This window comes from Kogia breviceps, chromosome 4, assembly GCF_026419965.1.
Source record: "Kogia breviceps isolate mKogBre1 chromosome 4, mKogBre1 haplotype 1, whole genome shotgun sequence".
In the NCBI taxonomy this organism is placed as follows: domain Eukaryota; kingdom Metazoa; phylum Chordata; class Mammalia; order Artiodactyla; family Physeteridae; genus Kogia; species Kogia breviceps.
In genome coordinates, this window is record NC_081313.1 from 170,800,908 (window position 1) to 170,827,761 (window position 26,854).

The following is a 26,854-nucleotide window of genomic DNA, read 5'->3' on the forward strand; positions in this document are numbered from 1 at the left end:
AGCTGTGTATACCTGCGTGTATGACAGTGTATCCCTGGGCAGACTGTATGTGTGGCGGTTCCCACCCGTGCTGGGCGTGGGTAGCTCTGTGGGGCGATACACCCAGTATAACTGCCTGTAGCTTTACGGGGCTAGTAGTTGTTCCAGTAGCTATGCAGACTTATGTGTGCAGAGTCCTGTGTCGGAGAGTGCAGCCGCAACTAAGTGTGTAGCTGTGTTCTTGGGTGTACAATTTGGGTGTATCTGGAAAGTGTGTGTGTAGCCGTGATCAGCTAGCTGTGTCCCGCTGTGTGCCCCCGGGTGGCTGTCCCCAGTCGCACCGACTATGTGTACCCCCGCGCCCCATCCCCCCGCGGCGGGCACTGCGCGTGCGCGCCCGGCCCACGGTCCCGGCGGCGGGACCCACCCGCGCTCACGCCATCGCCCCTTTAAGAGCGGCGCCCGCGGGCGACGGGGAGACGACGGGCGGGGGCGCGCGCGGCGGGAGGAGGGGGCGCGCGCTTCCCGGAACAGCCCGCGCTGAGGGAAGAGAGGAAGAAAATAAAACCCGCGGCCGGAGCCAAAGCTGGAGCTGCCGCCGCCGCCGTCTCGGCCGTCTGGAGCTCCCCCGCGCGGACGATGCCCGCGATGCCCGCGCGGGGCTCGGGGCGGTGAGGCCCGGGGCGCGGGGTAGCTATGGCGACCGGGAGCGCGGCCCGCGGCGCCGCCTGACAGGTGTGGGGCCCCGGCGGCGGCGGCACGGAGCAGCATGTACGCCAAGGGGGGCAAGGGCTCGGCCGTGCCCTCCGACAGCCAGGCACGAGAGAAGTGAGTCGGTGGTCCGGGACCGTGGGAGACGGGGGCGGGGCTCGGTGGCCGCGCCGCTTCCGTGGCCCTAACGCCGGCGGGCACTGCGTGGGGCACGTGGGTGCGGGGCAGGAGCGAGATTTGAGGGGCGCGCGAGAACGGAGGGGCTGGAGGGTCGCGAGCTACCGGGGAGCTCGCTAGACCCAAGGGGCGTGAGGGGCTTAAGGGGTCGCGAGATTTGAGGGGACGCGCGAGATTCGAGAGGTCGTGAGAGTAGAAGGGCCCCCGGAGACCCGAGGGGGGCGAGATTGCGGGGGCGCGCGAGATTCGAGCGGGACTAAAGGGTCGCGAGACCTTTCCGACGTTTGAGCCTTGGGTGTGGGAGGTTGCGAACGCGTGTGCGCGCGGAGTCGCCATTCGTGCCGCTTCCCCCATCCTCTGGGGAAGTTTCCCGGACAGGCGAGACTGACCGCTCTGGGCTCCTCCCCCCTCCCCCGCTTCTTACTGAAAGCTTGAGAGACGTGAGAAGGGCTTGAGGGGCGCCGGGCCCACCCCTGAAAAGCCACCTGCCCAGCCGGGCCTGGGGCAGCTGGGTGGGGCCCTTGGGGAAGCCGCAGGCTCACAGTCCTGGGGCCCCCACTTGTACTGGGCATGGCGCTGGGCCGTGGGTAGCAGATGGTCTCAGGCTGGTAGAGGGGCAGTTTCCTAACTCCCAGTGAGGGGCGGGGGGCGCTCAGAGCTTCTTGGGGTGGGGAGGCAGCTGAGCTGTTGTGCTTACCTGCCCTGTGGCTTTGGGTGAGGGAGCACTCACTCTTAGGCTTATTTTCCTATCCTGAGAAATGCAGACATAATAACAGTGCTATCTCTTAGGTTTGGGGAGTGTTTGAAAGGTGCTAGGACGTGTGACTCTCACAGCAAGAGCACCCAACAGTTTGCGATATTGTTAAAGTGCTACGGAAAAGAGAAGGCTTTTGATGTCTGATGGTCAATGGCTGATTTGCAGGATCCTAGAAGTCAAGCCACCTAGGGCGGGAAACCAGCTGGGTTTAACCAGTTAGGCTGGGTTATTGGGGAGAGATCATGATGACTCTCTTTGAGAGCCAGAGCAGGAGTGAGGACTTGAACGTCTGGGCAGTGAAAAGGAGCCTTGAATATGGGCTCTCCTGTCTTTTTGCCTGGATTGACATTGGGACACCACCTCTCCCCCCACCACCCAAGGATGAGTGTCCATTCTCTACCCAGCCTTGGGGTCATTTTGCAGAAGAGATTCATCTGGCCAGAAGATGCTAGACAGATGACTGCCCTTCCAGACCTCTCTTGTCTATCTGCACAGTTTTGAGGTTGGGGTCCTCCATTTCCAAGCACCATTAAGCAGGAAGACTTTTTGAAACTGGCACCTGGCTCCTGCCCAGGTTGGAAGCAGTGTGTAGCCACTCCACTCCTGGGGATTTTGGCACATCTTCAGCCATTCTTGTACCCTGGCTCTGGACTCTGGGAGCTCCCACTCCCCCAGTGGGAATCGTTCACTTGTTCAGACATGTGCTGGGCTGGGTCTTGGGGTGTAGTGGTTGGGAAGCCAGGCCCTGGCCCTGAAGAAGCCCACATCCTAGCTAGGAGGCAAGTGAGTTACTCAGCAAGCAGATGGAAGGATCTGGAGCTATGCTCTGAAAAAAGCAAAATGGGAAAGTGGGCGGTAGTGAAGTGTGAGGAGGTGTGTCAGGTGTGCAGAGACCTGGAGGAAGAGCCAATGGCTGAGGGCACAGCAATTGCAAAGGCCCTAGGGCGAGGCCAGGCCAAAGAGCTGGGGCTGGTGCCCAGGGCGGGGATGTGCTGTGTGGGCCAGAGAGGCTTGTGTTCGAAAGTACACTCTAGCTCCTTTATGGAGTGGGGCTTATTGGGGGTCGTGTGAGGGTAGAGGGCCAGAAGACCTGGGGGAGGCAGGCACAGTTATCTGGGAGAGAGCTAATGGTGGCAAGCTTAGGGAGTGGCCATGGAGATAAGAGAAGGGAGAAAATAGGTTTGAGCTGGGGTGATGGTGTTTGGAGTTGCGTTTCAATCCCACTAGACAGTCCAGGAGAGATTTGGAGCCTTTGAACCAGGCTTCGGCTCTTGGCTAGGGGTAGAAGAGGGGGTTATCTCACTTCTTGGCCAGAGCCATCCTGCGCTCATCCATTTCTTGTCGAGAGGGTCCTGTAGCAGCATTGGCTTGGAGACGAGGTTCTGCCGCTAAAGAAAGTTTGGAAAACACCAGATGGTGGCATCCACTTCACTGACGGGGATGCCAGGCCCTGGAGAGGAAGGACCCTGCTGAAGACTCAGGTTCTAGGGCACAGGAGAGCTCTCAAACACTTGGGGCTGATACACTAGAGAGGCGGGCTGGTTGCTCTGAGCCTCAGTTTCCCCTCTGAAACGCAGACAGCTGGCCTTGCAGGATTCTCACAAGGACTGGGGGAAAGGCTGCAGATAGAGCACCCCTCACAGGCATTCACCGATCACGCCACTTCCTGTCTCTGGGCCTTGGTTTCCTCCTCCGTGAAACGGGGTGAAGGGGGTTCCACTGCTCGACTCTCCGGGACTGTTTTTTCCTGCCTGATCTCACCCTCCTGACTCCTCCTGCCCTTCCTCTTTTTCCTTTTTGGCCCCTGTCCTGAGCCCCCTCTGGCTCCCCTCTCAGCACTAGGTCTGGGCTAGCCTGTCCCAGAAATGGACTTAGCACCTGCTGGGTGCACAGATGGTGGGTCCCTGCTCTTGGGGGCTCACAGCAAACCGTGGTGACTGCTGGGTCCAGGGAATACAGGGAAGGGATGGCAGGGTGCGCGAGAGGGAGGCTGGGGTCTGAGTGGGCTGCCTGCAGAAAGACACAGCCTCTCCTTGTGTAAATGATGAACACTCCAACCTACAGGGAAACCCCGAGATCACTTCCCACCCAGAACTAACTAGCGCTTGCATTTGGTCACTGTTTTCAGGTCTCTTTAAACAAGATGAAGGTGACAGGGACAGTTGAAGGCCCCTGTGTCCCCTTTGCATCCCTTCCCCCTTCCAGCCCCAGAGTCTGTGCTGTCCTAAGTTGAGGGGAGAGATCTAAATGTTTGCATCGTGTGTGTACATCCTTGAACACTTTAAGTGCTGCCACGTGGGTTTAGAATAGTTCCGTAAGTGATGGTCACTGTCAGTGTCACTGGGCGTCTTGTGTTTTTCTCCCAGGATTAGTTTTGTTTCTGTTTTTTTTTTTTAAATTTATTTAGTACTTATTTATTTTATTTTTGGCTGCGTCGGGTCTTAGTTGTGGCACACGGGATCTTCGTTGAGGCATGCAGATTCTTTTGTTGCGGCACGTGGGCTTCTCTTTAGTTGTGGCAGCAGGTTTTCTGTCTGTAATTGTGGCACGTGGGCTCCAGGGCGTGTGAGCTCTGTAGGTTGCAGCACGCGGGCTCTCTCGTTGAGGCGCGTGAGCTCAGTAGTTGTGGCATGCGTGCCTAGTTGCCCAGCAGCATGTGGGATCTTAGTTCCCTGACTAGGGACGGAACCTGCGTCCCCTGCATTGGAAGGCGTATTCTCTATCACTGGACCACCAGGGAAGTCCCCAGGGTTAGTTCTGATATGGGCACATCGCCTCAGGTAGTTTGTTCATTATCCCAGCAGGCAAGGGATTCACCATGTGTCTGTCCCATCCCTAGTTGGGCTTCCAGGTGCCCGTGGGCATCCTTGTTGGAGGGGGGTGCATGGGTAAGAGGTTCTTGAGAAAGGAGCCCCCGAACTGAGTCCTGGAGTCTGAGCAGAGCCCGTGGACACAGGGGAGCTTTCTGGGAAGGTCTTGAGGCAGTATCTGGGGGGCAAATGCTGGGATGGAATTTGTTAGTGGGAGTGGTTACTTTGGCTGCTGGGTAGGAGAAAGGCTGTAAGAGGCAAATGTGGAGGCTGCCAGGAGGCCCGTGAGGAGGGTGGCCACCACCCTGGCTCTTAAGAGCTGAAGGCCTGGCCATGAGGGTGGCAGAGGGGAAGGAGGAAATGTGTGGGCTGGAGAGTCCCTTAGGGGCATCGGTGGGACCTGGTGATGGATTAGATGGGGGTAAGGGGGTGACACAAGGCCTTGAGTAGAGAGGGCTTCTCCCTGCCCCCAGCAGCATGTGCCTCCAGGGGCTTTAAGGGGGAGGGGGAGCTGGGCAGGGAGTACCTCTTACCTTAATTCTTGGTTATTATGGTAATTCTTGATGATGAAGGTAGTACTGCTGCGTTTTAGTCCGGGAGGCTCCAGTACCCCATTCTGTCACCACTTTCCTGCGCAGCTGCAGCTTCTCCCCATGAGCACTCCAGGTCCGGGCACCCTGTATCCTCCAGGTCACCTTTCCTTCTGGAGGGAGGGCCCCTGGTGCACCCCACACTCCCTCCCATCTCTTGGCCTCTTGCATCAGGAGCCCCTCTGATGGGTGGGCTCTTCATTCTGCAGGTCATTTGCTGATCAGGGCTGGGGTGGGGACAGGATTTGGATCCAGAGCCCAGGCCCTTTCCCACAACCCATCTCAGGGCCTAGACAGTGACCTGCAAGCCAGAAGCCCTCCCTGAGTGGTGGGCCCTGGAGGTCCCAAAACAACCTGACCAGATGTCCAGGCTTCAGAAGTTTTCACTGAAAACAAACAAAGAAAGCTGCTCACAGTACTCTGAGACTTGATCTTGATAAAAATTAAAGTACCAGCATATAAGAGAAATCAAGCAAAACTGAAAACCTTCTCTGGCTTCTCTTTGCTCTTGGGATAAAACCCCAAATCCTTAACATCAGAATAGTAAGTAAGTGCTGACCTTCATAAGTGCCTACTGGACATCCTGGGAGCGAGGGGGTTCAGGGTTGGTTGGTTCATTCATTGGGGTGGCTGGGGGCCCAGGATGCTCAGAGCTGTGTGTAAGCTCAGGAGTAAGACGAAGTCCTCACCCTCCCAAAGCCACATCCAGTGGGGGCTGCAGGCAGTAAGCAGAAGGCCTTGTGTCAAATGGAGATAAATATGGTGGGGGGCAAGTGGAGAATGGAGCAGGGCTGCTGTTAGAAGTGATAGGGAAGCCTCTGCCCCATGACTTTGGAGCCATGAGGGTCTCTAGCAGAAGTGTCTCAGGCAGGGAAATGGCCTGTGCAAAGGCCCTGGGGTGGAGAGGTAGAGAGTGGCCAAAGTGAGTGGGAGGCACTGGAGGGTCTGAGTGAGGAGTGCTGGTGGGGAGGGGAGGAAGCAGCCCCTGGAGGGGCCCTGTTGAAATCCAGGTAAGTGATAGCGGTGGCCTGGACCCAGTGTGTGCTGAGGAAGGCAGGGAGAAGGCTCAGAATCAGGAGAGAGTGCATTTTCCTTAAGTTTTTCCCCTAAATTCAATAAACATAGTGATCTCTGGGGGACAGCTAGGTGGATCTTCACACTTGTGGCGCATCTATGTGAGTCAAGACCACCCAGGTTAGGGAACCAGAGGGGAAGGAGAGGAAGAAGCTGGGGTGGGGCTGGGCCTTTAAGATGTCAAGTGGGTGGCAGACCCTGAGTTCCGGGGGGTGGGGGAGGCCAGGCTGGAGGAACCCTGTGGGCAGCTGCACCATGTCAGTCATCAACATCAAAGCAGGAGGGGAGGCCACCCAGGGAGAAGAGAAGAGAGCTGGGGGCGGGAGGAGGGTGGAGCATGGTGGGCTCCGGGATTCCCGTGTCCGAAGCCATCCCTGGACAGTGGAGGGTGAGAGGTGATGTGGAGAGGGACCCAATGGGCTGACAGCACAGAGCCATTGGTGGCCTTAGTGGGAGCCAACGTGTTCTTCAGGAGGCTCCCTGAACCCTGAGGAGAGCCTTCTGCCCTTGGTGGGGGTGGGGCCAGACTGCAGTCCCCCATGTGCTCCCCCTGCCCTGCTGTGCTTCCCTTCTGGCCAGCCTACCTGGATCCCCCTACTCCGTCTTGCTCCCTGTCTCTGGGCACCTCATTCCCTGCACTGTTCCCCAAGGTGGCCAGGGGCCAGCTGGATCTCTTCAAACCTCTCTATTTGCCTGGAGGGTCAGTTGGTGAGGAGGCTGGGGCTGCTCAGGTCTCCTCCGACCCCAGTGACTTTTCATGTTCATTTCTTCACTGATGGACTCGGGCCTGGTAGATGCAGGCCACTCATGAAGGCTCAGGAAGCCTCTAGAAAGGGAGGGGGTTCCCAGGAGTGAGTTGGACAGGTGAGCCTGGAGGCTGGGGGGTGAGGAAGACCACTGGGCTGGAGAAGGGTGGATGCTGGATACTGCCTGGGTGCAATGTTGGAACCTGGAGGCACCCGGGCTGGAGGCGCTGCTGAGAGGGGTGTGATGAGGCAGGGACCTTGACCAGTCTTGGGGGAGACCCATGCTCAGAACTATGTGAGCCCCACAAATCCTACCCCTCTGTGCCCTGTTTCTATCCCTCCGGTGGCTGTCACAGCTTGCGTGGTGTAATGTGAGCTGTGGACATACCTTGCCCTGGTTCAGCTGCCCACCCGGACTCCCTAATGTCCCCGCTTGTACTTCTGTAGCACACACTGCCTTCCACCCCACCAGATGACTTACCTCCTTCTTTGTAGTTTTGCTCCTCCATCTCTCCCCGTGAGCAGGTAGCCTCCAGGGAGACCGGTCTGTTGTGTTCATTGCTCAAGGAGGTGAATGTTTGTTGAATGAATGACTGAAAGGACGGATGGATGGATGAAGGAAGGAAGAGGGTCCAGGGCAAGGGCAGAAGCCGTGGGGTGGGGCGTGGGACAGAAGGGCTAGAACTGCCTTGGTGAGGTCTGAGCTGGAGCTGGGGGTGGGGGTGCTCTGCAGAGGGGGCTGGGATGTGAGGATTGAGCAGCCTGACTGGGAAGGGTGAGAGAAAGCAGGAGCATGAGTCAAAGCAAGGTTATTTCAGGATGGGGCCATCAGCCAGGGGAGGGAGGCCATCAGCCAGGGGAGGGAGGCCAGCTGAGTGGGGAGGGAGGCCAGCTGAGCAGGGAGGCATCTGGAAGGACCTACAGCTTTCACCGGAGCAGCCTCAGGCCGGCCCTTGGGGAGCCCCCGGTCTTAGATCCAGACTCCCCTCAGTCCACCTGGGGCCTGGCTGGGTAGTAGGAACACCCTGGAGGTGTCCGGAGGGGCCGGTACTGGTAGAGTGGGGGCTGGGGAATGGGTGACCCTAGCGGGTGGGGAATTGTCCCTCTGCTGGCGGGTGTAGAAGACAGATTGGGGGGGTGGGGGTGGAGGCCAAGGATGGAAAGGCCTGGAAGGCAATGTGGATGGTCCGGCCTCCCTGTGTGGGCCCATGGATGGTGTTGCTGGTTGGAGCGTGGCCTGTGCTCTTGGGGTGGGCAGTGGCCGAGTTGGTGTGTCCAGGGGTACTGGGCACTGTGGGCATTTGGACAGGGCAGTGCCGTGGCAGCTGAGTGGCACTGCTGGCCCTACCTCCCATTTCCCCAGACTCCCCCTTGTGGGGCTGGTATGGATATGTCATAGCCACCAGTGGTGGATGGGAAGTGATCCTGAGGAAAAGGATGGGGTCTAGGGAAACCTGGAGGAGGAAGACCTCGGGTCAGAGAGCCCCTTTTCTTCCGTGGCAAGCGAGACTGGGAGTGAGTTAGGTGCTGGGCCCTGGCCACATGGCCCAGGGTGCCTGCTGGGAGACCTCACACAGAGCACAATCTAGAGCGAAGCCCAGGAGCCCTTTCTACAAGGAGAGGAACTCCCTGGGGCCAAGGCTGCTATAAGGACTCAGCATTGGCAGGATGGGGCCAGGACTTGGTCCATCAGGGGGTGTTGAACTGAGCAGAATTTGGCCTCGAGGTGGGGGGCTGGGGACTGCTAGGAGTGCTGCCTAGAGGAGGGGCCTGCAGGCTGTGTGTTGATGGATGTGTAGGAGTTGGCCAGGCTGAGCAACTGGTGAGGCCATCTATTCTGAGGGCTGGGGGAGGTGGGGCGAGGGGGGGGACCAGCAGAGGGAAGTGAGTGAGGCTGGCAGTAGGTGGTAGGTACATTGAGGGGCTCACTTTGGGCCCCTGCCCTTCTCCACCTTCCCACCAGAGGGCATGTGCCTTGCCTTAAAGCTCCTCCCAGGGACCCTCGGGGTGGAGCTTTGGGTCTGCCCGGGCCTCCTGAGAGCCTGAGCCGGCCCCCACCCTTCCCACCTGCAGGTTGGCACTGTACGTGTATGAGTACCTGCTGCACGTTGGTGCCCAGAAGTCAGCCCAGACCTTTCTGTCCGAGGTAAGCTGGCCTGGCCAGGCAGGGCCCCCACAGCCAGCCCCTTCCTTGGCACCCACACCCTGGGGTCCTCCCTACCCCATTTTTATCAGGTCTCCATGGTGGGTTTGGGTTGTGCCCTGGGAACTGAGGGCTGCGGAGCAGCGGGGCTGGCATCCTGGTGTCTGTCCATCCATCTGAGGATCTGCCTCCTGCTCCTCTGTCCCTCTCCTCACCAAGCTGTTCCCCTCCTGGCCCCCTTGCTCTGATCTGCTGGTTTCCTGCCCTGGTGTTTCCTGGGCCCCGGGGTTGGGTTGGGGCTGCCTCTTGGGAGGGGAAGGGGTCAGACAGGGCCAGGCCGTTAGCCCTCACCTTCCTTCCCTCTCCCCTGCAGATCCGATGGGAGAAGAACATTACGCTGGGGGAGCCCCCGGGCTTCCTGCATTCCTGGTGGTGGTGCGCGCAAGGCTGGTGTGGGTGGGACATGGGGGGGGGGGCTGGGGGGGCGCGTGGGGAAACCATCGTCCCCCCCTGCCGCCCACAGCGTGTTCTGGGACTTGTACTGTGCAGCGCCCGACCGCAGAGAGGCATGCGAGCACTCGAGTGAAGCCAAGGCCTTCCAGGACTACGTGAGTCCCCGCCCCAGGGGCTGGGACCAGGGCTTACGGGTGTGGGCAGGGGCTTGTGGTCTTGGGGGACTGCATGGCCCGAAGCTGGCTCAGGTGGGCTAGTGGGCGGGGCTGTGGGGTTTGACCTGAGATCATGGCTTCTGTGGGGTCCCTCTGCCCCCCACTGCACCCAACTCCTGAAGGTCCCCCATGAGCCCCACAACCTCCCGAGGTCAGCCCCTCCTTTGCTCCCCCTCACGTGAACCCCATGTGGAACCAGGTGGACAGAACTACAGCTCCTGCCTCCCTGGCTGCCCAGCTCGGTGTATGTGGGGCCAGACGGGCGGCCACCACTGCTTGTCCCCTCCCACCCCAGCCTTTCCAAGCCTTCTGGGGTGGGGGCCCAGGCAGGGGTGCTGGGGGGATGGCTAACTGCCCGTGCACCCTGGAGCAGAAGAGGCCGAGCACTTGGCAGATCTCCCAAACTTGCTCTGTGACTGGGGCTGCTGACTTCATGTCTTTGGCCTCAGTTTCGTACAAGTTGAGTGGGAGTCAGAGGTCTGTCGCAAGAGGAGGGTGGGTAACGTGAGGGGGCAGGCGGCACCTTGTTATGGGGAGATGGCAGCCCCCTGCCTTTAACTTCTTCACTCTGGCCCGCGGGGATTGGCCACCTGGCCCCTGAGAGAGGTTCCCCCTGCCCTCCCCCCTCCCTTGCAACCACTCTTCCTGCAGCAGGCGCCTTCACATCCTGAGCCCTCTGCGGTTAGTCTGGGTCCCAAACCACGCACAGCCTCGCAACAGAGAGGCCCCCCTGTGGAGGCGTGCAGGCCTCTGCAAGGCCAGGGTGCAGCCCGAGAAGGCTGGGGTTCACCATGTCCCTGAAGACGCCCCATGCACGCTCTATGCGCGTTTATGGGAGCCGAGGTCGCTGCTGTTCACGCCCATCAGGTCCCACTATTCATGTTGTGGTCCCACCAGAACTGGGGTAACAGAAGTGTGTGGAGCTGTGTGCGTGCGTGACTCCGCGTGGGCCCGGCTCTCTCTCCCCAGTGTAGCCCCCAGCTCCTCCCTTTGCCTCTCCCGGGCCCGTTGAGCTCTGTTTCCCCTCCCGGGCTGCGCAGCCTTCCCCTCTCCGCGCCTGCCTTCATCCCCGCCCCCGAGCCTGGCGTCTCCGGGGAGGGGAGAGCGCGGCCTCCCAGCGGAATGAGCGCGCTTCCTGGGTCGCGCTGCTGGTTACCATGGCAGCGGGGCGCGTCAGGGGAGGGAGGTGGCGCCCCGTCCCTGGGGTGACAGGGTCCCTGTGTCATCCGACTGAAGCCAGCTACACGTTCTGCCCCACCTCCGCACTTACTGGGGGTGGGGTGAAGGGGCGTCCTGCCGCCTCTCCCTCGCAGTCGAGGCTCCCTCCTCCCGCCCTCCGTGCTCTGAGGGGGCTCAGTCAGAGCCTCCCGGCTGGGGGCCAACCTCGGCGTCTCCAGGAAACGCGAGCGCGCCCAGCCTGTTGTTATGGCAACGCAGGCCAGGCTGGCGCCTCCGGGGGTGGTTGATTGACTTAGGGGGTCCAGCTCAGGTCACACGACCGGGAGGGTGGGCCCTATCCCCCCGCCCCCCTACCCTGGATTAACCCTTCAAGGCCTAGAGTTGGGGAGCCCCATCTTCTCCCCTCCCCCACACCTCACGGTCTGAAGCGGCAGCCACCCGCACCACCACCCTCCCCAACCAGGAAATGCTCTGGCGCCTGCTGCGGCTCAAAAGGGGGGCTGCCCTCCTGCCCTCCGTAAGGGTTGGGGAGGAGTGGACAGACCCAGGGCTCAGAGCTGTTTCCCTCCAGCCACTGAGGCCGGCACCAGCGAGAGTAGCTGCTCTAAGCCATCGTGTTGTGTTTGTGGGAGAGGGTGAGGTGGAGGGCAGGGGTGACCCAGCATTTTGGAGAGTGTCTGAGAGCTTCGTTCCCCACCCCCACCCCCACCCCCTGGGTCGCTTGGGTTTTCAAAGATTTGTGCTGGGCCCTGGGAGTGCTCCCACTGGTACCCTCCCAGCTTGGGCCTGGGTAGAAATCCATTAGAGGCTGACCTTTGAGAAGGAGCAAGAAGGGGGCAGGTGTCAGTCCACAAAGGGAAGGGTGTGACTCCAGGGGCCCTGCTCCGACCCAGAGGAGGGGCCCCTTTCCCCACTCCTGTAGGGCAGGATGTGCTTGTGTGACCATGGGCTAAGTGCTTAACTCTTCGGAACCCAAGTGGCTGCAGTTCTACAAATTCCTGAGTGCCCCTGTGTGCTGGCTTGTGCCAGCTGCAGGGACAGCACTGACCCAGACAGATCAGCCTCTTCCTTTTGGGGCCTGGAGGCAGAGGGGGGAGGGCAGATGATGCAGAGACAAGAATCAAGGGGCCTTAAGAGAAGTGCTCTGCTCAATGCCTGCAGTGTCTTCCCCCTTCCTTATCCTTTTGATGAGTCTCCTCTGCCCTAAAGACTAGGCCTCTTTCTCCCCGTTTTCCCCTGCTCTGTGGGCCCCAAAGGCAGACAAGCCTGGGACTTGGAACCGACCAGAGGAAGTGGCCTGTCAGCCTGTCCCCCTGCCAACTCTGGGCCTGCCACCAGCATCTCCACCCTTGGCAGACATGGGAACTCCCCTCTCAGGCACCCGGTCTTCTCCCCTCCTCCATCTGAAGAGAGGTTGGGGGCCTGGAGACCCCACTGCAGAGTTCTGCTCTTCCTTCCCCTCCTTCCTGGAGGAGGAGGAGGGGCAGTGGTCTGTACAGTAGCTCCAAGGAGGAGCCCTCTGGGAGGGAGGTTCATCTTGAAGCTGTCTATTGATTTTTTTGTCTGTTGATTTGAGGTGTCTTGGGGGCCCAGCTAAGCTGCCTTGCCAGGCAGGAGGAATCAGGGCTGGTTGGCTTGGGCTGGGAGTGTGGGGCTGTGCCCCCACCCATCTGAAGTTAGACTCAGACCAAAAGAACAAGCCTGTGCTAGAAGGATGCGGCACGCAATGGAGTCCTGGGTGGGTGGCATTTTCAGACCCCCGGAATCCTCAGGGTGGGGACGTTGGGGGCTGAGGTCCCTGATCACCTGGGCTGTGGGCTCAGCCAGGCTGGGCCCTGATCACCTCCAGGGTCACGGGTTCAGCAAGGAGGCAGAGCCCTTGCCAAGGGCCACCCAGCACATCTGGTTGCTAAGTCAGGGTGGGGACAGGGGCTGCAGCTCTTCCCTCACCTAGAGCCGCCTCTTTCCCTCACCCACCCCCCCAAATTCTCCCGTGCCTGAGTAGTTGGATGGCTTGGGTTCCTTGTTCCGTGGGGCCAGCTGCTTGAGGAGAGAAGGAAACACTTGGACAGGAAGTGACCTGACTTGGCTCTTGCCATCTCCCCCACCCCTGCAGAGCGCTGCAGCGGCCCCCAGCCCGGTGATGGGGAGCATGGCTCCCAATGATGCAATGGCATCAGGCCCCATGGCACCCGGCTTCTTCCAGGTATAGCCGGGGCTGGGGCTCCCTGTCTCCTGACCCTGGGTGGGCTTGTGTGGGAGGGTGACAGGCAGGGGCAATGACGGGGTGGGTATGCCCCTGCGGGCCTCGGTAGTGAGGTGAGGGGCCATCAGGCCTGGGCCCCCGCTGCGGGAGGGGGCCGGGTCTCTGCACTAGGCCTGCGCCTGTTGTGTGTCGTTGTGTGTCGGGGCGCCTGGGGGTGCACAGCTTGGCTCGCTGAACCACGGGTACTACCCATGACCTTCCCCCTTCCCCTTAAGGTCCTCCCCACCCCCGCCACGTCCCGCAGATGGGGCTAGCTGACCCACTCTCCTGCCTCCACGGTGTCCCCTCCCCTCCCTGGTCAGGCTCAGCAGAGCCACAGAAAACTGTGGAACTTCGGGTGACCTCGCTCCTCCCAACCCACCTGGTTCTGCCCTAGGGCCCTCCTGGCTCCCAGCCTCCCCCACAACCCCAACGCCCCCAAGGGCCTCAGGTTCCGGTAAAGACCTGTGGTGCCCCGCCCCCTCGAGCACGCACACCCCTCCCCCTGGCTCTTGGGCCCGTCCCACTGCGCTCCCACGCCCCCGGCGAGGCTGGCTGAGGCCTGACGGCTGGTCTTGGAGGAGGGGGAGTACCCAGGCTTGGGGCCCGGGTGCGGCTGGAAGCGGGTAGCTTTGGGGGCTGAGAGGTGAGGGGAGGTGCTGATCCCCGGCCCACCTCTTCCAGCCCTTCATGTCACCGCGGTTCCCAGGGGGCCCTCGGCCCACCCTGCGGATGCCGAGTCAGGTGAGAGAGGGATGAGGGGAGGGGGGGGCAGGAATTGGGCCGGGGTGGGGGCACCTACACTCAGTGCTGCCACTCCCTCTCCGCAGCCTCCCGTGGGCCTACCCGGCTCCCAGCCCCTCCTCCCTGGCGCCATGGATCCCTCCCCACGTGCTCAGGGTGAGTAGAGAGGCTCCCGCTGCCGTCCCCCGACCCCGCGTCAGGATCCCGCCGCCCACCGTGCAGGAACACCCCCAGCCCCCAGCACAGCGCCTGTCCACACCGGGGAATGGCCGCGGCCTGAGCCCTCTTCTGCCCCCAGGGCATTCGAGCATGGGCCCGATGCAGAGGGTGACGCCTCCACGGGGCATGCCCAGCGTTGGTCCCCAGGTAAGGGCTGGGCCCAGGCGACAGGGGAGCTTCAGGGGCTGCCTTCTCTCGGCTTACCCTCTCACGGCCCCTTTACCTTCACAGAGCTACGGGAGTGGCATGCGGCCCCCACCCAACTCTCTTGCTGGCCCGGGTTTGCCCACCATGAACATGTAAGGCCCTCAGGAACCCCCGGGAGTGTGCCCATGCGGGCCACCACCTAGCTTCACGGGCTGGGTATGCTGGGGCAGACCCCGAAGCCGCACAACAGCCCCGATATTGTTTACGCCACTGCTGGGTGGGGAAACTCAGGCTCAAAGACCAGTGAGTGATGGATGGGGTTGGGATTTGAAGTCTGGCCTGGCGTCTGTGCTTGGTTACTTGGCCAACGTCTGCTGCTCTGAGGGCACGTGGGGCAGGCCGGGGTTGTCAGGGAGTGTGTGCTGGGGGGCTGTGTACCGCCTGGTTTAGACCCAGGGTCCATCACTGTCTGTTCTAGGGGACCCGGAGTGCGTGGCCCATGGGCCAGCCCCAGTGGCAACTCGGTGAGTGTCGGGATGGCGTTGCGGGGGTGGGGTGGGGTGGGGGTGGGGATTAGGAGTGTGCGAGTTGGTAGAGTGGGCGGACTGCTCACAGCTGCCCATCTCCCCAGATTCCCTACTCCTCCTCCTCCCCTGGCAGCTACACGGTGAGTTATGCCGAAGCTGGGACACCCGACCTGGGGGCAGGGGTTGTGGGGTGGCAGTTGGAGGGCTTTTCTCACCTTCTCTGTCTCCCTCTATGGGCAGGGACCCCCAGGAGGAGGTGGGCCCCCTGGAACACCCATCATGCCCAGCCCTGGAGGTACTACAGCCTGGGCGGGGCATAGGGAGGGGTGTGTTTGGGTGAGGCCCTCTCACACCCCACCCCCTCACATGCTGCCTCAGACTCCACCAACTCCAGTGAGAACATGTACACCATCATGAACCCCATCGGGCCAGGCGCCGGCAGGGCTAATGTGAGCTGGGTATTGCGGGGTGAGGGGTGAGGGCGGAAAGGTGGTGGCCCGACGCCCAAGCTGCTCCTCTGCCTGTAGTTCCCGCTTGGCCCTGGTCCAGAGGCCCCCATGGCCGCCATGAGTGCGATGGAGCCTCACCATGTAAACGGATCCCTGGGTGAGTGGGCGGAGTCCCGGGACACAGACACCCCCACACACGCCCCCGCCCCGCTGCTTCGCGAGCCTCGTGCGCCCCCTGGCGGCCCCCTTCAGCCCTTCCGCCTCTATGCTCAGCCGGCGTTGGGGGCGCGCCCCGAGCTTCTCTGGGCTCAGTGACTGGGGCTGCGCTGCGGGGAGGGTTCAGTAACTAAACCGTGGGGACGCCCGACTGCCGGCACTGACCCACCACCCCCGATCTGGGCCCTCCGCCCGGGATCCCCGGCGGTGCCCCAGTGGACTGGCCCGAGGGAGGGGGCCCGGCCGCCGGGGAAGTTCGGGAAGGGGTCGGTGGAGCCGGCTTGGCGGCGCAGGCGCGTCTGAGCCGCGTCACCGTCGTCTGTCGGTCCACAGGCTCGGGCGATCTGGACGGGTTGCCGAAGGTGAGGGGGCCGCGTTTCTGCGGGGGGCGGGGCTGCGGGGTCGGCCCGCGTGGAGAGGCCTAGTCCTGGTTGGGCCGCGCGGCGGTCGGGGCCTGCCCCGCGGTGCGGGGAGTTCCGCTCTGACCGCGGCCGCCCCCAGAGCTCCCCCGGCGCCGTGGCCGGCCTGAGCAACACCCCGGGCACCCCGCGGGACGACGGCGAGATGGCGGCCGCCGGGACCTTCCTGCACCCGTTCCCGAGCGAAAGCGTAAGCGACTGCGTCGACTCCCCCCCCGCGGCGGCGTCGGGCCGGAGGGGCCTGGCGGGCAGACCCCGGCGGGGCGGCCGGGGGGCCAGAGCAAGACCGTGACCGCGGCGGGCCAGGTGGGGGGGCGGCCGCGGCATCCTTCCCTTCCTCCCGCCTTCCCCCTCCCCAGGCCCGCCCTATCACCCCGCCCCGCCCACATCCCACCCCAACCCTGGGACCCGCGGCCCAGGGTGGCCTTCCCACGCATCGCCACCTGGTCCCTTTCCATACCACGTCCACACCGCCCTGTCCCCCTTTCCCCCTGGGGGCGGGTCCCAGCCTAGGCCGGAACTGAGCCGGCCCCCGCGCGCCACCCCCTCGTCTTTCCGCAGTACTCCCCCGGGATGACCATGAGCGTGTGATGGGGCCGCAGCCCCTTGCCCACTGCCGACCTCGGTTTCTGCCCAGCGCCCCTGCCCGGGGCCAAGGTCCAGGGGCTCGGGTGGTCTGCAGGGTGAGGGTCTGAGGTCACACCGCGGGCAACTGGACTCCCGGTCAAGGCTTGGATGGCTGGGAGGCCCCGCGCAAAGGACTCATTCATTTTATAAAAAACACAAGGACCTCAGAGACGTTTTTTCCTGTATGGGCCCTTCCCGCGATTTCTGTTTTGTCCAGGGGGCTCCTTGGGGGACTTCCTTTCCCCTGGAGAGCAGGGGTGGGCCCCATCAATAAACATAACTCGATTTTGGTTTTTGGCATCTGGTCTCGGGTTTCTTCACTTTGGCTTACAGCCACAGCCTGCTTAGTCTAACCTTCAAGGGTTGTGGTTAGGCAGAGCCCCCCTCCCCCCAGGGGTTCTGGAAAGCCCCTGAGAGTTGGGACAGCAGAGTTTGGAAGGGTAGGTAGAAGTCCACCTGGTGGAAAAGGGAGATGTGGCTGGTATTGGGGGCCGTTAGAGTTAGGTCGCAGGCACCAAGAATCCACAGGTGTGGCTCATAGTGGCACTGACTTTATTGTCTATCTTAAGGGGGCCTAGAAGGGTTGGGTGCTGAGGAGCAATGGGGGCAGGAGTTACAGGGGAGCTGTATGGTCATGGCCTTAGGTGGTGGGCATCTGGGGTGCCTCAGCCTTTGAGTGCCCATAGGCATCACCAGTACAGCCATTGGGGGCAGTTGGCGTTGATCCTTTCTTGCAACGCACGGGGCAGGCGGTGGCCACATGCCCAACTTGCTTGAGGCCAGGGCGCTCCATCTTGTGCTCCAGAAGCATGTGGTTCTGCGGCGGGAGCCCCACACAGGCCCTGGGAGATGGTCACGGCTCAGCAGGGCCAGACCCCGAGACTGCCCTGCAGTCCCTTGGCCCTGTGCACAGCCCCGCCAGTGGACATCTGGGCCGTAGGTGGGGATCCCCAAGGTCGGGGCACACCTGAGGATATTCTCGATGCAGCTGCGCTGGCGGAAAAGCGCGTTGACCACTGGGCAGCCCGGTGGTGCAAGCGGCGCCTTGAAGAGGAAGCCAAGCAGCGACAGCACCGGGTGGAAGCTCTGCGGCTCCGGGTCGATGTCGGTGCAGAAGCTCACACGCTGGCACAGTTCAGTCAGCAGGGCCAGGTCCAGCATGATGGGTGCGGCCAGGAGTGAGTCCTGCAGGGCCAGCGGGTCAGGAGGTGGGCCGGGCTGGTGGGCAGCCCCACTCCTGCCCCCTCGTGCCCCGCACCTCGCACGTGTTGTGCAGCACCAGCGTGTTGGTACCGCCCAGCATCAGCTCCGATGTGTACTCATCCAGGGCACGCTTGCTGTCGCCCACGTATGGCACGTACTTGATGACCACCTGGGGGTCGGCACGAGGTCACACGGGACCCTGCCCTTCTCTGTGGGGAGCACCGCCCCACCCCACCCTCTGCCCCTTGCCGCGCCTGCGCCCCACGCACGCAGTGGTCGGGCTCTTCGCCCGGTGTGTAGAGCACTGGGTTGCTGTGCACCATGTCGTCCACCACGCTGCTCTTCGACACCTCCTTGGAGCGGAACTGTGGCGGCGCCGACAGGTTCTGCCCGTCGTTGTTCCCCAGGTGGTTGTAGCTCACGATGGACATGGTCTGTGGGGGCAAGGAGACCCGCGGCAGCTGCAGGCCCCGCAGCACACAAGCCCATCCTTCGGGGTCCATGCCCCCCCATACTGAGCTGAGCAGCCCCCCAGGCCCACACACCTTGAGTCCAGAGCCAATAAGGAAGTCCACGAGCACGGACTTGACCTTGGTCTGCCCCGACTTGAAGTCGTCTCCACCCACAAAGACACGGCGCTGCCATGCAAGCTCGAGGGCACCAGGCACCAGCGTGTTCTGTGGGGACCCATTGAGGAAGGCGCAGCCCTCCAAGATGCTGGCCACGGCAAAGAGGGTGGAGGGCGACACTTCCAGGCCCAACTGCGGGCAGAGGTGAGCAGTCAGCACAGAGGAGTCCCTTGGGGGCTGGCCCTGAGCCTACTCCACCCCTTGGGTGCGCCCACCTGGATGGTGCGCAGCAGGTTCTCGGCGGTGTCATTGAGGCCCGGGACCACTTCGCAGAAGCGCTCCGTGTTCGCTGTCCACAGCACGATGACTTTGTCCAGCCTGGCGCTGGACCGGAAGTCACGGATGTCCCTACGGATCTGCTCCAGCTGGGGGGGGGCGGGGGATGGAGGGGAGGAGGTTGTACAGGCTCCCCCAACCTCTGGAGGCCTGGGCCACTCAGTTCCCCAAGTGCAAAGTGGGACCTGGACCCTCGGGATGGGAGCATGGGGACAAAAGGGGTAACAGGTGGTGGGGAGGGAGGACAACTGGCAGGGGTAATGGACGCGGGGAGGGGCTGCACCTGCTGCGCGCGCGTGCCCGGGATTACGTTGTCAGCGCGCGCGCTCTGGTTAGCTGCGATGAACTCGGGGATGTAGACGGAGGGCCGCGGGTGCAGGGCCTCCATGTGCGGCCACAGTTGCTCCTGCAGCCCCCAATCCAGTACCTGCGCGCGCCGCATCGCCTCCGCCAGGTTCAGCGACGATATGTCCCAGCCTGGGGGGGACCCTCAAGCTCGGCCCGGCCCCAATTCTGGGCCCCTCTAGGCCCCGCCTCCCACCCCACCCCCGGCCCAGGGCCCCGCCCACCGTCGAACACGAGGTCGTCGGGTGCCACCATGGGCAGCAGCGAGCTGAAGGGCACGAACACCTCCTGGCCCTCGGCGTCCAGACCTAGGCTAACAGTGCCCGCCTGCGTCAGCGAGCCGTAGTAGTTGGCCTCCTGGGTTGGGGGGGTGGGCAGAGGGGGCTGAGTGAAGGGTGGGCGTGGCGTGGGCCACGAGATGGCCAGGACCCCTATTGGCACCCTCAAGCCCCGCCCTACTTTTGGGCGCCTCCCCTCGGCGCTCCAAGCCTGGGCGGAAGCCGCTCGGCTCCGGAGGTCCCACCCCGAAGCCCTCCCACACCTTAGGCTCCGCCCCCGCAAGACCCCTGAGGAGTTTCCCCCCCACCCCGCGGAAGCCCCTCCCCGGAGTCAGCCCGCAGCCAGAAACCCCGCCCACTGCGGGCCCACTCCTCCGTAGAGCCCCTCCCCCTCCGCATGGATTCCTGCGAAGCCTTCTCTCCGACCGAGCCTCGCCCGACCCCCCACCTTGCGGCCGGTGCGCGTGGGCCAGGACAGGCGCAGTCGGTTGGCCAGCACGGCAGCGGTCAGCGTGGAGCCGTTGTTCCCGCCCCAGCCGACGAGCATGACCCCGAGCCGGGGCACCTGCCGGGCGGTCCGGAAGGTGAAGCGCGTGGACGTGGGGTGCACCTGAGGGCGGGCAGCTCGGTGAGCCGCGGGGCCGCAGGCCCCTCCCGCCTCACTTCAGGGCGGGAGTCGCAGACGTTGGGCAATTCCCGCTCCCTCCCTGCTCCCTGGTTCCCCCAGCCCCATGGCCCGCCCGGTCGGTCCCTCGCTTACCTTGAGGACACCGCCCTCGCGGCTGACGCACGTCGTCCGGTACTCATACTGCGCCTCGATGGCCTCGGGGCTGTAGACCACGTCGGGGCTCTCGACCACGAACTCAGTTGCGGCCTCCATCGCGACGAGCTGGGGGCGCGAGGTTGGCAGGAGGTCAGAGGGGACCCGAGAACAGGCCGGGCCAAGCCGACTTCGGTCCCCGAGGAGCCTGCACCCCTTCTGGGGCGGCACTCACCGGCGCGGAGTCGGCTGGCACAGCGGGGGACAGCTAGGGCTCCGGGCGCGCGAACTCCAGAGAAAAGAGCCGCGGCCCCACCCCCGCCCCGCCCCTCGCTCCGCCCGCGCAGGGGAGGAGGGGCGCTCGCGGGGGGTAGGGCGCGCACCCGCCGTGGGGATCGGGTTCGAGGCCCTTCTGCCCCGAGTTTCCGCGGCTATCTGGTTCCCAGCCGGGCAATCACGTGGGCCGCAGCCCCCTCCCCCGCCCCTCCCCGCCTCCCCGGCCCTAGCTCGGCGCACGTGATCAATTTAGGGCCCGCGGCCGCTTATCCCCATTTTACAAAAGAGGACTTTAAGGCTGTAAGTGAGCGCCAGGCCCCAACCACAAGGCAGGAGGTTCATTCTTTGCATGGGGGGGACCGGGGGGCGCGTCTCTGGAGAAACTGAGGCACGGGACAGTGAGGCAGAAGACTAAGTCAGGATTCGGATTTCAAAGAGAGACGCTCCTTCGGCCCAGGCTGCCTCCTCCTCCCACTTCCTGAGCAGAGGCACCCACCAGGCACTCCACCCCCACAGGTCTCTCATGGAGCGGGGGTGGCTGCGAGTCCTCGAGTCCTCGGTGTCCTCACCTATAGCAGGAGAGCTTGATAGGGCCGGGCTGGAGTGGGGGCAGGGGGAGAGACTGTTCTGTGGGGAAGGGAGGGAAGGGGATGGGCAGGGCAGAGGCGGCCAGCTGGGAGGATCTAGGCCTGCACAGCACTGAGCCCCTCTAAGCGCCCAGTGATAAAGGAGCGTGGGAACTCGGCAGGCGGGCGGGGGCGGCTCCCCCAGGAACTTTCCAAAACAAGCGGCCTCCTCTGGCTGGAAAGTTTCCACCACTGGAGCTGGCCCAAAAGGTGGATCGTTGGGAACGTTTGCAGGAAACTTGGTCAGAGCCTGGCCTTGGGGAGTGGGGGCTCTAAGACTCTGGTCCAGGCTTTGCCCTCAAGGGGCCCCCCAGTGTAGGGGATTCAGAAGTGGACTTGGGGCACTCCCAGCCAGAGGGACCTAAGAGGCAGGGGTGGGCAGAGCAGACTGCCTGGAGGAGGTGGCTGCTGGAAGGGGTCTTGAGATACTCAGACATCTCCTATCAACGATTTGAAGAGCAGCTGCCCAGGCAAAATCCTGCGGGACTGGTTTCAGGGGCAGATGAAAAGGGGCTGGGTGTGAGGGAGAGGGAGGCAGTTTGGGGACCAGGGCAGACCCTCAGGGCTGGGGACAGGGAATTCCTTATAATAAATATTTGGGTTTTGTCCCCGGTTCCTGGCTGGAGATTGAGTTCAGTCACCAATGGCCAAGGGCTTCCCTGGTGGTCCAGTGGTTAGGACTCCGCCCTTCCACTGCAGCGGACGAGGGTTAGATCCCTGGTCTTGAAACTGAGATCCCGCATGCTGCGCGGTGCGGCCGAAAAAGAAAGAAAAAATCACCGACGGCCAGCGATTTACTCAACCATGCCTATGTAATGGAACCTCTGTTTAAAAAAAACCCTAAACAACAGGATTCGGGGGAACACATGGAGGTGCTGGGAGGGTGGCACACCTGGAGAAGTCATGGCAGCCCTGTACCATTCCCCACACCCTGCTCTTGGCTTCTCCATTCGGCTGTTGAAGTGTTTTCCTCAGCACTGTGAGCCATTCTAGCAACTCACCAAACCTCTGAGGGGGCGGGAGAGAACCCCTGATTTATAGCGGGTTGGTCAGAAGTCTTGGTGGCCAGGGACTTGTGGCAGGTGTCTGAAGTGGGGGCCTGAGCCCCTTCACCTGTGGGGTCTGATGCCAGACCTGGTAATGGAACTGTTGGACCTCCAGTTGGTGTCGAAGAATCTGCGGGAGGCTATGCCTTCAGGCCGTGTGCGATGTCACAGGAAGGGGTACAGAAAGGTCCCCAAAGACCCAGCCCTGGGAAACCCCAGCACTCACAGGACAACCTGTGGGAGGTGCTGGCAGGAGGGTGGTGGGGCCAGAGAGGACCCGGCCAGGATCCCTGGAGGGTCAGTGTTGGGGCAGCTGGGAGGGACGTGGCTGCTTTGATTCCAAGCCGTCAGTTGGTGCTGTAAGGCCATTGCAGGGACCGCCTGGGTGTGTGACATGTGTGTGACATGGGGTGAGTGTGCTGCCTGGCGGTGAGCAGTGAGTGACTGGAGACCCCTGATCCCACCAGACCGCAGGCTTCTGAGGGCAAGGGCAGAGATGTCGAGGTCACTGCTGAGTGCCAGCGCCCAGACGGAGCCCGGTGCACAGGAGGGGCTGCAGGATCTGGGTGCAGGATGTTGTCCGGCAAGTGGCAGGGGCCGGTGGGCGACCCCAAGCCCCTTGGCCACGGTGTAGGCCGTGAGGGTGGCAAGACCCTGCTGGGCCCCTGAGGGACTGGACTCAGGTGCCGCCAGCTCGGGAAAGGGTGGTCAGGGAACCGCCCGTGACCGTGGTGCCACGGGGCAGCGTGGGGGCCGTGCGGGAGGCTGGGGGAGGCAGGTGGGCAACGTGAGGCCGAGGCGCGGGAGGCCGAAGGAGGCAGGCGTCGGCCCTGGGCCCGGGGCTGTGGCGGCAGGGACGTCGTTACCCCTTAGAACAGCACGGCCAGGCCGCCTGGGGAGCAGGGTACATTCTGCCCCGCAGGGCCTGCCTGACCCCCGCCTCCTGTGCCCCTCAGATTCCTGGGCCGCCTCAGAACTCAGGCCAAGGCCACTGGCCAGCAGGGCCACCAGAGAGGCTAAGGCCCACAATCCCTGACCCCTGGACCCCTTTAATCCTGGTCTTATTCTTTGTCTGTTTTTCCTTCCCAAAATAAACATTCCCCCCCACTGTGTCCTTGGAGGGTAGAACCTGCCCCCCTGCCTTCCGCTCCTCACCTAGAACAAGGGGCAAGGATGGCCATCCGGCTGGTGTCCTGAGCCTGTGGGGCTCCACTGGGCCTTGGTATCCCTGTCCCCATGGGGGGGGCAAGGGGACCCCCCCCAACCCCAGCGTGTGGCCCGGGAGGAATAATCAAACAGTGCCATTACTCACTGCGGTTTCATCAGTCAGTCACAGCTTGTTCCCCCAAATAAGGGCACTCCCTTTTCCCCATGTGGCCCCCCTACTGGGGGCTTTGGCCCTGTGGGAGCCCCCGGGACCCCCCTGCTTGGCTCAGGCCACCCTGCACACTCCGCGGGGGCACTGCCCTGCTCATACACCAGCCATGGCTCCCCGCTGCTTCCACCTCCCATCTCTGGACATTTCTCACGCATGACCAGGCTGTCTGTCTGGCCTCCTGCTCCGACACCTGCAGGGCCCTCCGCCTCAGCTCAGCCCTCCACCTGCCGGCCTCATTCCTGGGCAGTGGCTCTGGCAGGCTGCCCAGTACTAGCCTGTGCCCCGCCCATCACCGTGGCCGCCCCATGGCCAGGTAGCCTCCTCACCCCAGCCCACCCCAACACGGAACCAGCCGCCCACCCCCGGGGAATGACACATACACCCCCAGCTTGGGCCGACAGGTTCAGTTCAGTGAAATTTATTGTAGGTTGAAAAAAATCAGCATTCACCTGTTTAGTGTACAAAAAGGACACTAGATCTTTTAAGAAAATATTAGGAAACTAAAGATGCAGATGCCTTTCAATTGTAACATTTTGGCAAAAGTGAAAAGTTCTTGTAAACACCAACTCCATGGCTCAAAAGTTTTTCTCCACAGTACAATATTAAAAGGAAAAAAAAAACAGTATCAATAAGTTAGACCATATTTAATCAGCTAGAACTTTTGTCCATCAACCCCCAAAGCACAAAACTTTTCTTAGCTTCATGATTCCTTAAAAGGAGAAAATAAACAACAACAACAACAAAAAACAACGAGGAGGAGGAAATTCAACTGAGAGTCCCTTGAACTGGATCCCAGGGCAGAGGGCGGCTTGGCCCTCCAAGGTGGGGCCTCCTTGAGTGATCCCATTTCACCTGAGTCTGCACGTCCAGGCTGGGTACAAGATGGCTGTCGGGGGAACCTGGGGTCCCAAGGTCTGCTCAGCCCTTCCCCCTCTCCATCCCAAATGAGAAACAAAACAACAGCTGTTGAAACTGAAAGGATCAGCATCCTCGGCACTCCAGGCACCCCAGGGGTCCCACAGAGACTCCAGGGTGGGGTGGGCACACTGCAGGCGTGCCTGCTCTCTGGGAAGCCGTTGGGAGACACCGCCACAGCTCAGAAAACTAGACGTGTCTACGTGAGCATTTCCGCTCTCCCTCGCTACTGCTCCCAGCAGCACCTCCGCCCCCAGTGACCCCTGGGCTGTGGGCTGCAACCACCCCCATGACCTTCCCCAGTTGTGGCTTCGCTGAACGCGGCTCTGAATTCATGTGAACGCTCGCTTTAGACCCCACCGCGCCCGGGGGTCCCTCACACACAAACACGCACACCCCCTGACGCCCTGGGGGACATTAGACTAGGCACAGTGACTAAGCAGCAATTGGGGTGTCCTCGGGCCGGCACCCCCAAAATGGGTGGATCCGGAGCCTTTTCCGAGCTCACTCTTGCCCCCGCCCCCCGCTCTATCGACCCCACAGCCCCTCCCTGAGTGCAAACCCCGTGGTGGCTCTGCAAAGACGACCCCAGGACCCACAAGTGGGCTGAGGGGCGGAGCGAGGTCAACAGCATGGAGACCACTTGGTCTCAACAGTGCGAAATGAAGAGCAGCAGCAAAGGGGAGAATTGAGAAGACAGTAAAATAAAATCCGACACTGTTGCTGCAAAGCGCGGGCTACAAGCACAGAAACTCCCAGTGACCCCTGACAGCTGAGGGCCTGGAATAGCAGGGCAGGCCTGGTGGCTCCCAGCAGCTGCTCCTGGACCAGCTGGAGTTTTCCAAATAGAGCTGCGGGGGTCGCATTGCCCTGCCCGCCCCCTTAGAGCCAGGGAGAGGCTGTGTGTGAGGGAGACCAGCGTGGTCGAGAGGCACCCCTGCCCGCCCCCCACGGGTTCTCTCCTGGGAGCCCTGGAGCTCGCAGAAACAACGCCGAACTTCCCGAGCATCTGTAATACTGTAGAAAGGACACAGGGCAGCGCCTAAACCCTGGGCGTCCAAGGAGGGGAGGCACAGGTTTAGAAAAAAGATGCTTTCTCTTTCGTATAAAAATAGACTCAAGTCTCATAAGCAGTAGCTAAAAGTGGCTGTCTTTGTATAAAACTAGAAAAGGCAGGCAGGCAGGCCAGCCTTGGAGTCTTTCACTGACAGGAAGCTGAAGCCCCTGGGGGCCGGGGTGGGGGGGGCTGGCGAGGAGGTGGGCTTCTTGGGGAGCCCATCCTGGGTAGGGAGGCTGCTCAGGAGGTGTGTGGGGCCCCAGGGGAGCTGGACACCCCACCTGGGTCTGTGTGACCTGTGGGTGCCAGGGCTGCACGGACTCCCCTGAAAGCCGGCATTCCTGGCTCAGATGAATGCGTCTTCCTCACGTTTATTTTTTCAAATAAATCTCTTTTTTCCTCGTCTTCAGCTCCCCCTCACCCCCAGCTTCCCCACCATCCAGAACGGTCAGCCCGGTGAGGTGAGCTGGCCTGGCTGGCTGGGTGGGGCCTCCTGCCCTGTGGCCTTGGGCTAAGGCCAGGCCTGCAGCTGCCGCTGGTCGTACTCAGCGATGAGCCTCTTGATGTGGGCCAGCTTGCTGTGCAGGTACTCGCAGCGGTGCTTCTCCTGGCTGTAGTTGGTGTTGGTCTGTAAGAGAGCGGCCGGGCTGAGACTCGCCCTCACGGCCAAGGCTGAGAGCCCAACCCGGACTCGAGCTGCCCTGCTTGGCTGCCCCAGGTTCCCACTCGCCCTGCTTGCAGCCTGAGCTCTCCATGCCGTGACGGGGTCCCCTGCTCTGCCCCTCGGCTCCACCCTGGGAAACGGTCACAGCCAGGGTGAGAGGCTGACGCAAGACAGGTCATGAAGCTTCCAAGCTGGGCTGGGGCCTGGCTGGCAGGGAGCCGCCCTGGCACACGTGGCCCTCAGGAACGAGAGCTGCTGTTGTGGAACCACATCACAGGAGACTGTCAGGGAGCCCCAGGCTGGGGGCTTGATGCTCCCAAGGAGACGGCCTGAGCCCAGGAGGCTGGGCATTCCTCCCAGACTCTAGCAGCCAAGGACTCAGATGGGGCCAGGGAACTACGGCTCCTCCCCTGGACCTTTGAGGGAGGTGGAAAGGACCTGGGGCTGTGCCCATCAAACATTGGGAGAGCGGGGGTGGGGGCTGCAGGGGTGCCCAGGGAGGGGCTGCACCCAAGCTCACACAACAGGCTCAGCTGTTCAGCCGTGACCAGGGGCAGGGGCTACTCTGAGGGCCTGAGACCAGCCCAGCGAGGCCCTTCCTCCCTCCCTCCTCTCCCAGACTGCCACTCATCTTGAAATAGCTCTTCTGACCCCACCCCACCTACCCCCAACAAAGGGATGGAGACTCACCTTCTTGATTTTTCGATATTCCTGTAAAATCTGCCCACGAGTAGTCTGGATGAAAAACAAAAGAGAAAGTGAACAATGTATTACCTGCAGGACACCCCAACTGAATGGCCCCTTCTCCCTGATAACCTGCGACCTGCAAGGTCACCACATGCTGCGGGACAATGGCCTCGGTATGGCGTGATGGCGTGAGAGGAAGCACAGAGGAGGGGCAGGGGGTAGGCTGGGGGATGAGCAGGGCAGGAGGTGGGGGAGGAAGCTGGGCCAGGGGAGCGAGGGGCAGGGGC

At 62.3% G+C, this 26,854-nt stretch overlaps 3 protein-coding genes across 12 annotated transcripts in view; 1 reads left to right on the plus strand and 2 right to left on the minus strand.

Moving 5' to 3' along the window:
* The first annotated feature begins 388 nt into the window (after positions 1-388).
* On the plus strand, positions 389-16,727 carry SSBP4 (single stranded DNA binding protein 4). 8 transcript variants are annotated; one of them, XM_067032492.1, is made up of 17 exons: positions 389-807; positions 8,918-8,990; positions 9,361-9,422; positions 9,511-9,595; positions 12,951-13,040; positions 13,764-13,823; positions 13,910-13,979; positions 14,122-14,189; positions 14,274-14,341; positions 14,668-14,713; positions 14,821-14,856; positions 14,957-15,011; positions 15,095-15,165; positions 15,244-15,322; positions 15,715-15,743; positions 15,883-15,990; positions 16,362-16,727. In XM_067032492.1, exons 1-17 carry the CDS (start codon positions 749-751, stop codon positions 16,389-16,391), a joined length of 1,089 nt encoding a protein of 362 aa, XP_066888593.1. In that variant the 5' UTR covers positions 389-748; the 3' UTR covers positions 16,392-16,727. The 8 variants fall into 8 exon arrangements, with proteins under 8 accessions (XP_066888593.1, XP_066888596.1, XP_066888590.1 ...); XM_067032495.1 differs by having other exon boundaries at positions 538-807; positions 9,537-9,595; XM_067032489.1 differs by having other exon boundaries at positions 648-807; positions 14,122-14,341.
* A 235-nt stretch (positions 16,728-16,962) lies between these two features.
* Positions 16,963-20,378, minus strand: ISYNA1 (inositol-3-phosphate synthase 1). Of its 2 annotated transcripts, XM_059060145.2 has the most exons (11): positions 20,154-20,378; positions 19,919-20,047; positions 19,607-19,768; positions 19,105-19,237; positions 18,819-19,012; positions 18,475-18,624; positions 18,176-18,391; positions 17,900-18,064; positions 17,686-17,799; positions 17,395-17,612; positions 16,963-17,269 (listed from the first exon to the last, which is right to left on the minus strand). In XM_059060145.2, the coding sequence occupies exons 2-11, from the start codon at positions 20,036-20,038 to the stop codon at positions 17,068-17,070; spliced, it is 1,674 nt and encodes a 557-aa protein (XP_058916128.1). In that variant the 5' UTR covers positions 20,039-20,047; positions 20,154-20,378; the 3' UTR covers positions 16,963-17,067. The 2 variants fall into 2 exon arrangements, with proteins under 2 accessions (XP_058916128.1, XP_058916127.1); XM_059060144.2 differs by having other exon boundaries at positions 16,963-17,612.
* Positions 20,379-23,646: 3,268 nt separating this feature from the next.
* ELL (elongation factor for RNA polymerase II) overlaps positions 23,647-26,854 on the minus strand; it is an 81,827-nt gene continuing 78,619 nt past the window's right edge. For both annotated transcript variants that reach the window (XM_059063551.2, XM_067032498.1), the window contains 2 exons: positions 26,571-26,615; positions 23,647-25,844 (listed from right to left, as the gene is read on the minus strand). In XM_059063551.2, coding sequence (XP_058919534.1) covers positions 25,728-25,844; positions 26,571-26,615 — 162 coding nt within the window. In that variant the 3' untranslated portion in view covers positions 23,647-25,727. The remainder of the gene's footprint in view (positions 25,845-26,570; positions 26,616-26,854) is intronic.

Excerpts from the sequence above, each read along its gene's own strand:
- ISYNA1 (XM_059060144.2), bottom strand. The coding sequence starts at position 20,038 with ATGGAGGCCGCAACTGAGTTCGTGGTCGAGAGCCCCGACGTGGTCTAC. Across the intron at positions 19,238-19,606 it reads CCACGCGCACCGGCCGCAAG|GAGGCCAACTACTACGGCTC; the intron begins GTGGGGGGTCGG and ends CCCCCAACCCAG. Across the intron at positions 18,392-18,474 it reads ACCTGCTGCGCACCATCCAG|TTGGGCCTGGAAGTGTCGCC; the intron begins GTGGGCGCACCC and ends CTCTGCCCGCAG.
- SSBP4 (XM_067032489.1), top strand. The coding sequence starts at position 749 with ATGTACGCCAAGGGGGGCAAGGGCTCGGCCGTGCCCTCCGACAGCCAG. Across the intron at positions 13,824-13,909 it reads CCCTGCGGATGCCGAGTCAG|CCTCCCGTGGGCCTACCCGG; the intron begins GTGAGAGAGGGA and ends CCCTCTCCGCAG. Across the intron at positions 15,012-15,094 it reads CATCATGCCCAGCCCTGGAG|ACTCCACCAACTCCAGTGAG; the intron begins GTACTACAGCCT and ends ATGCTGCCTCAG.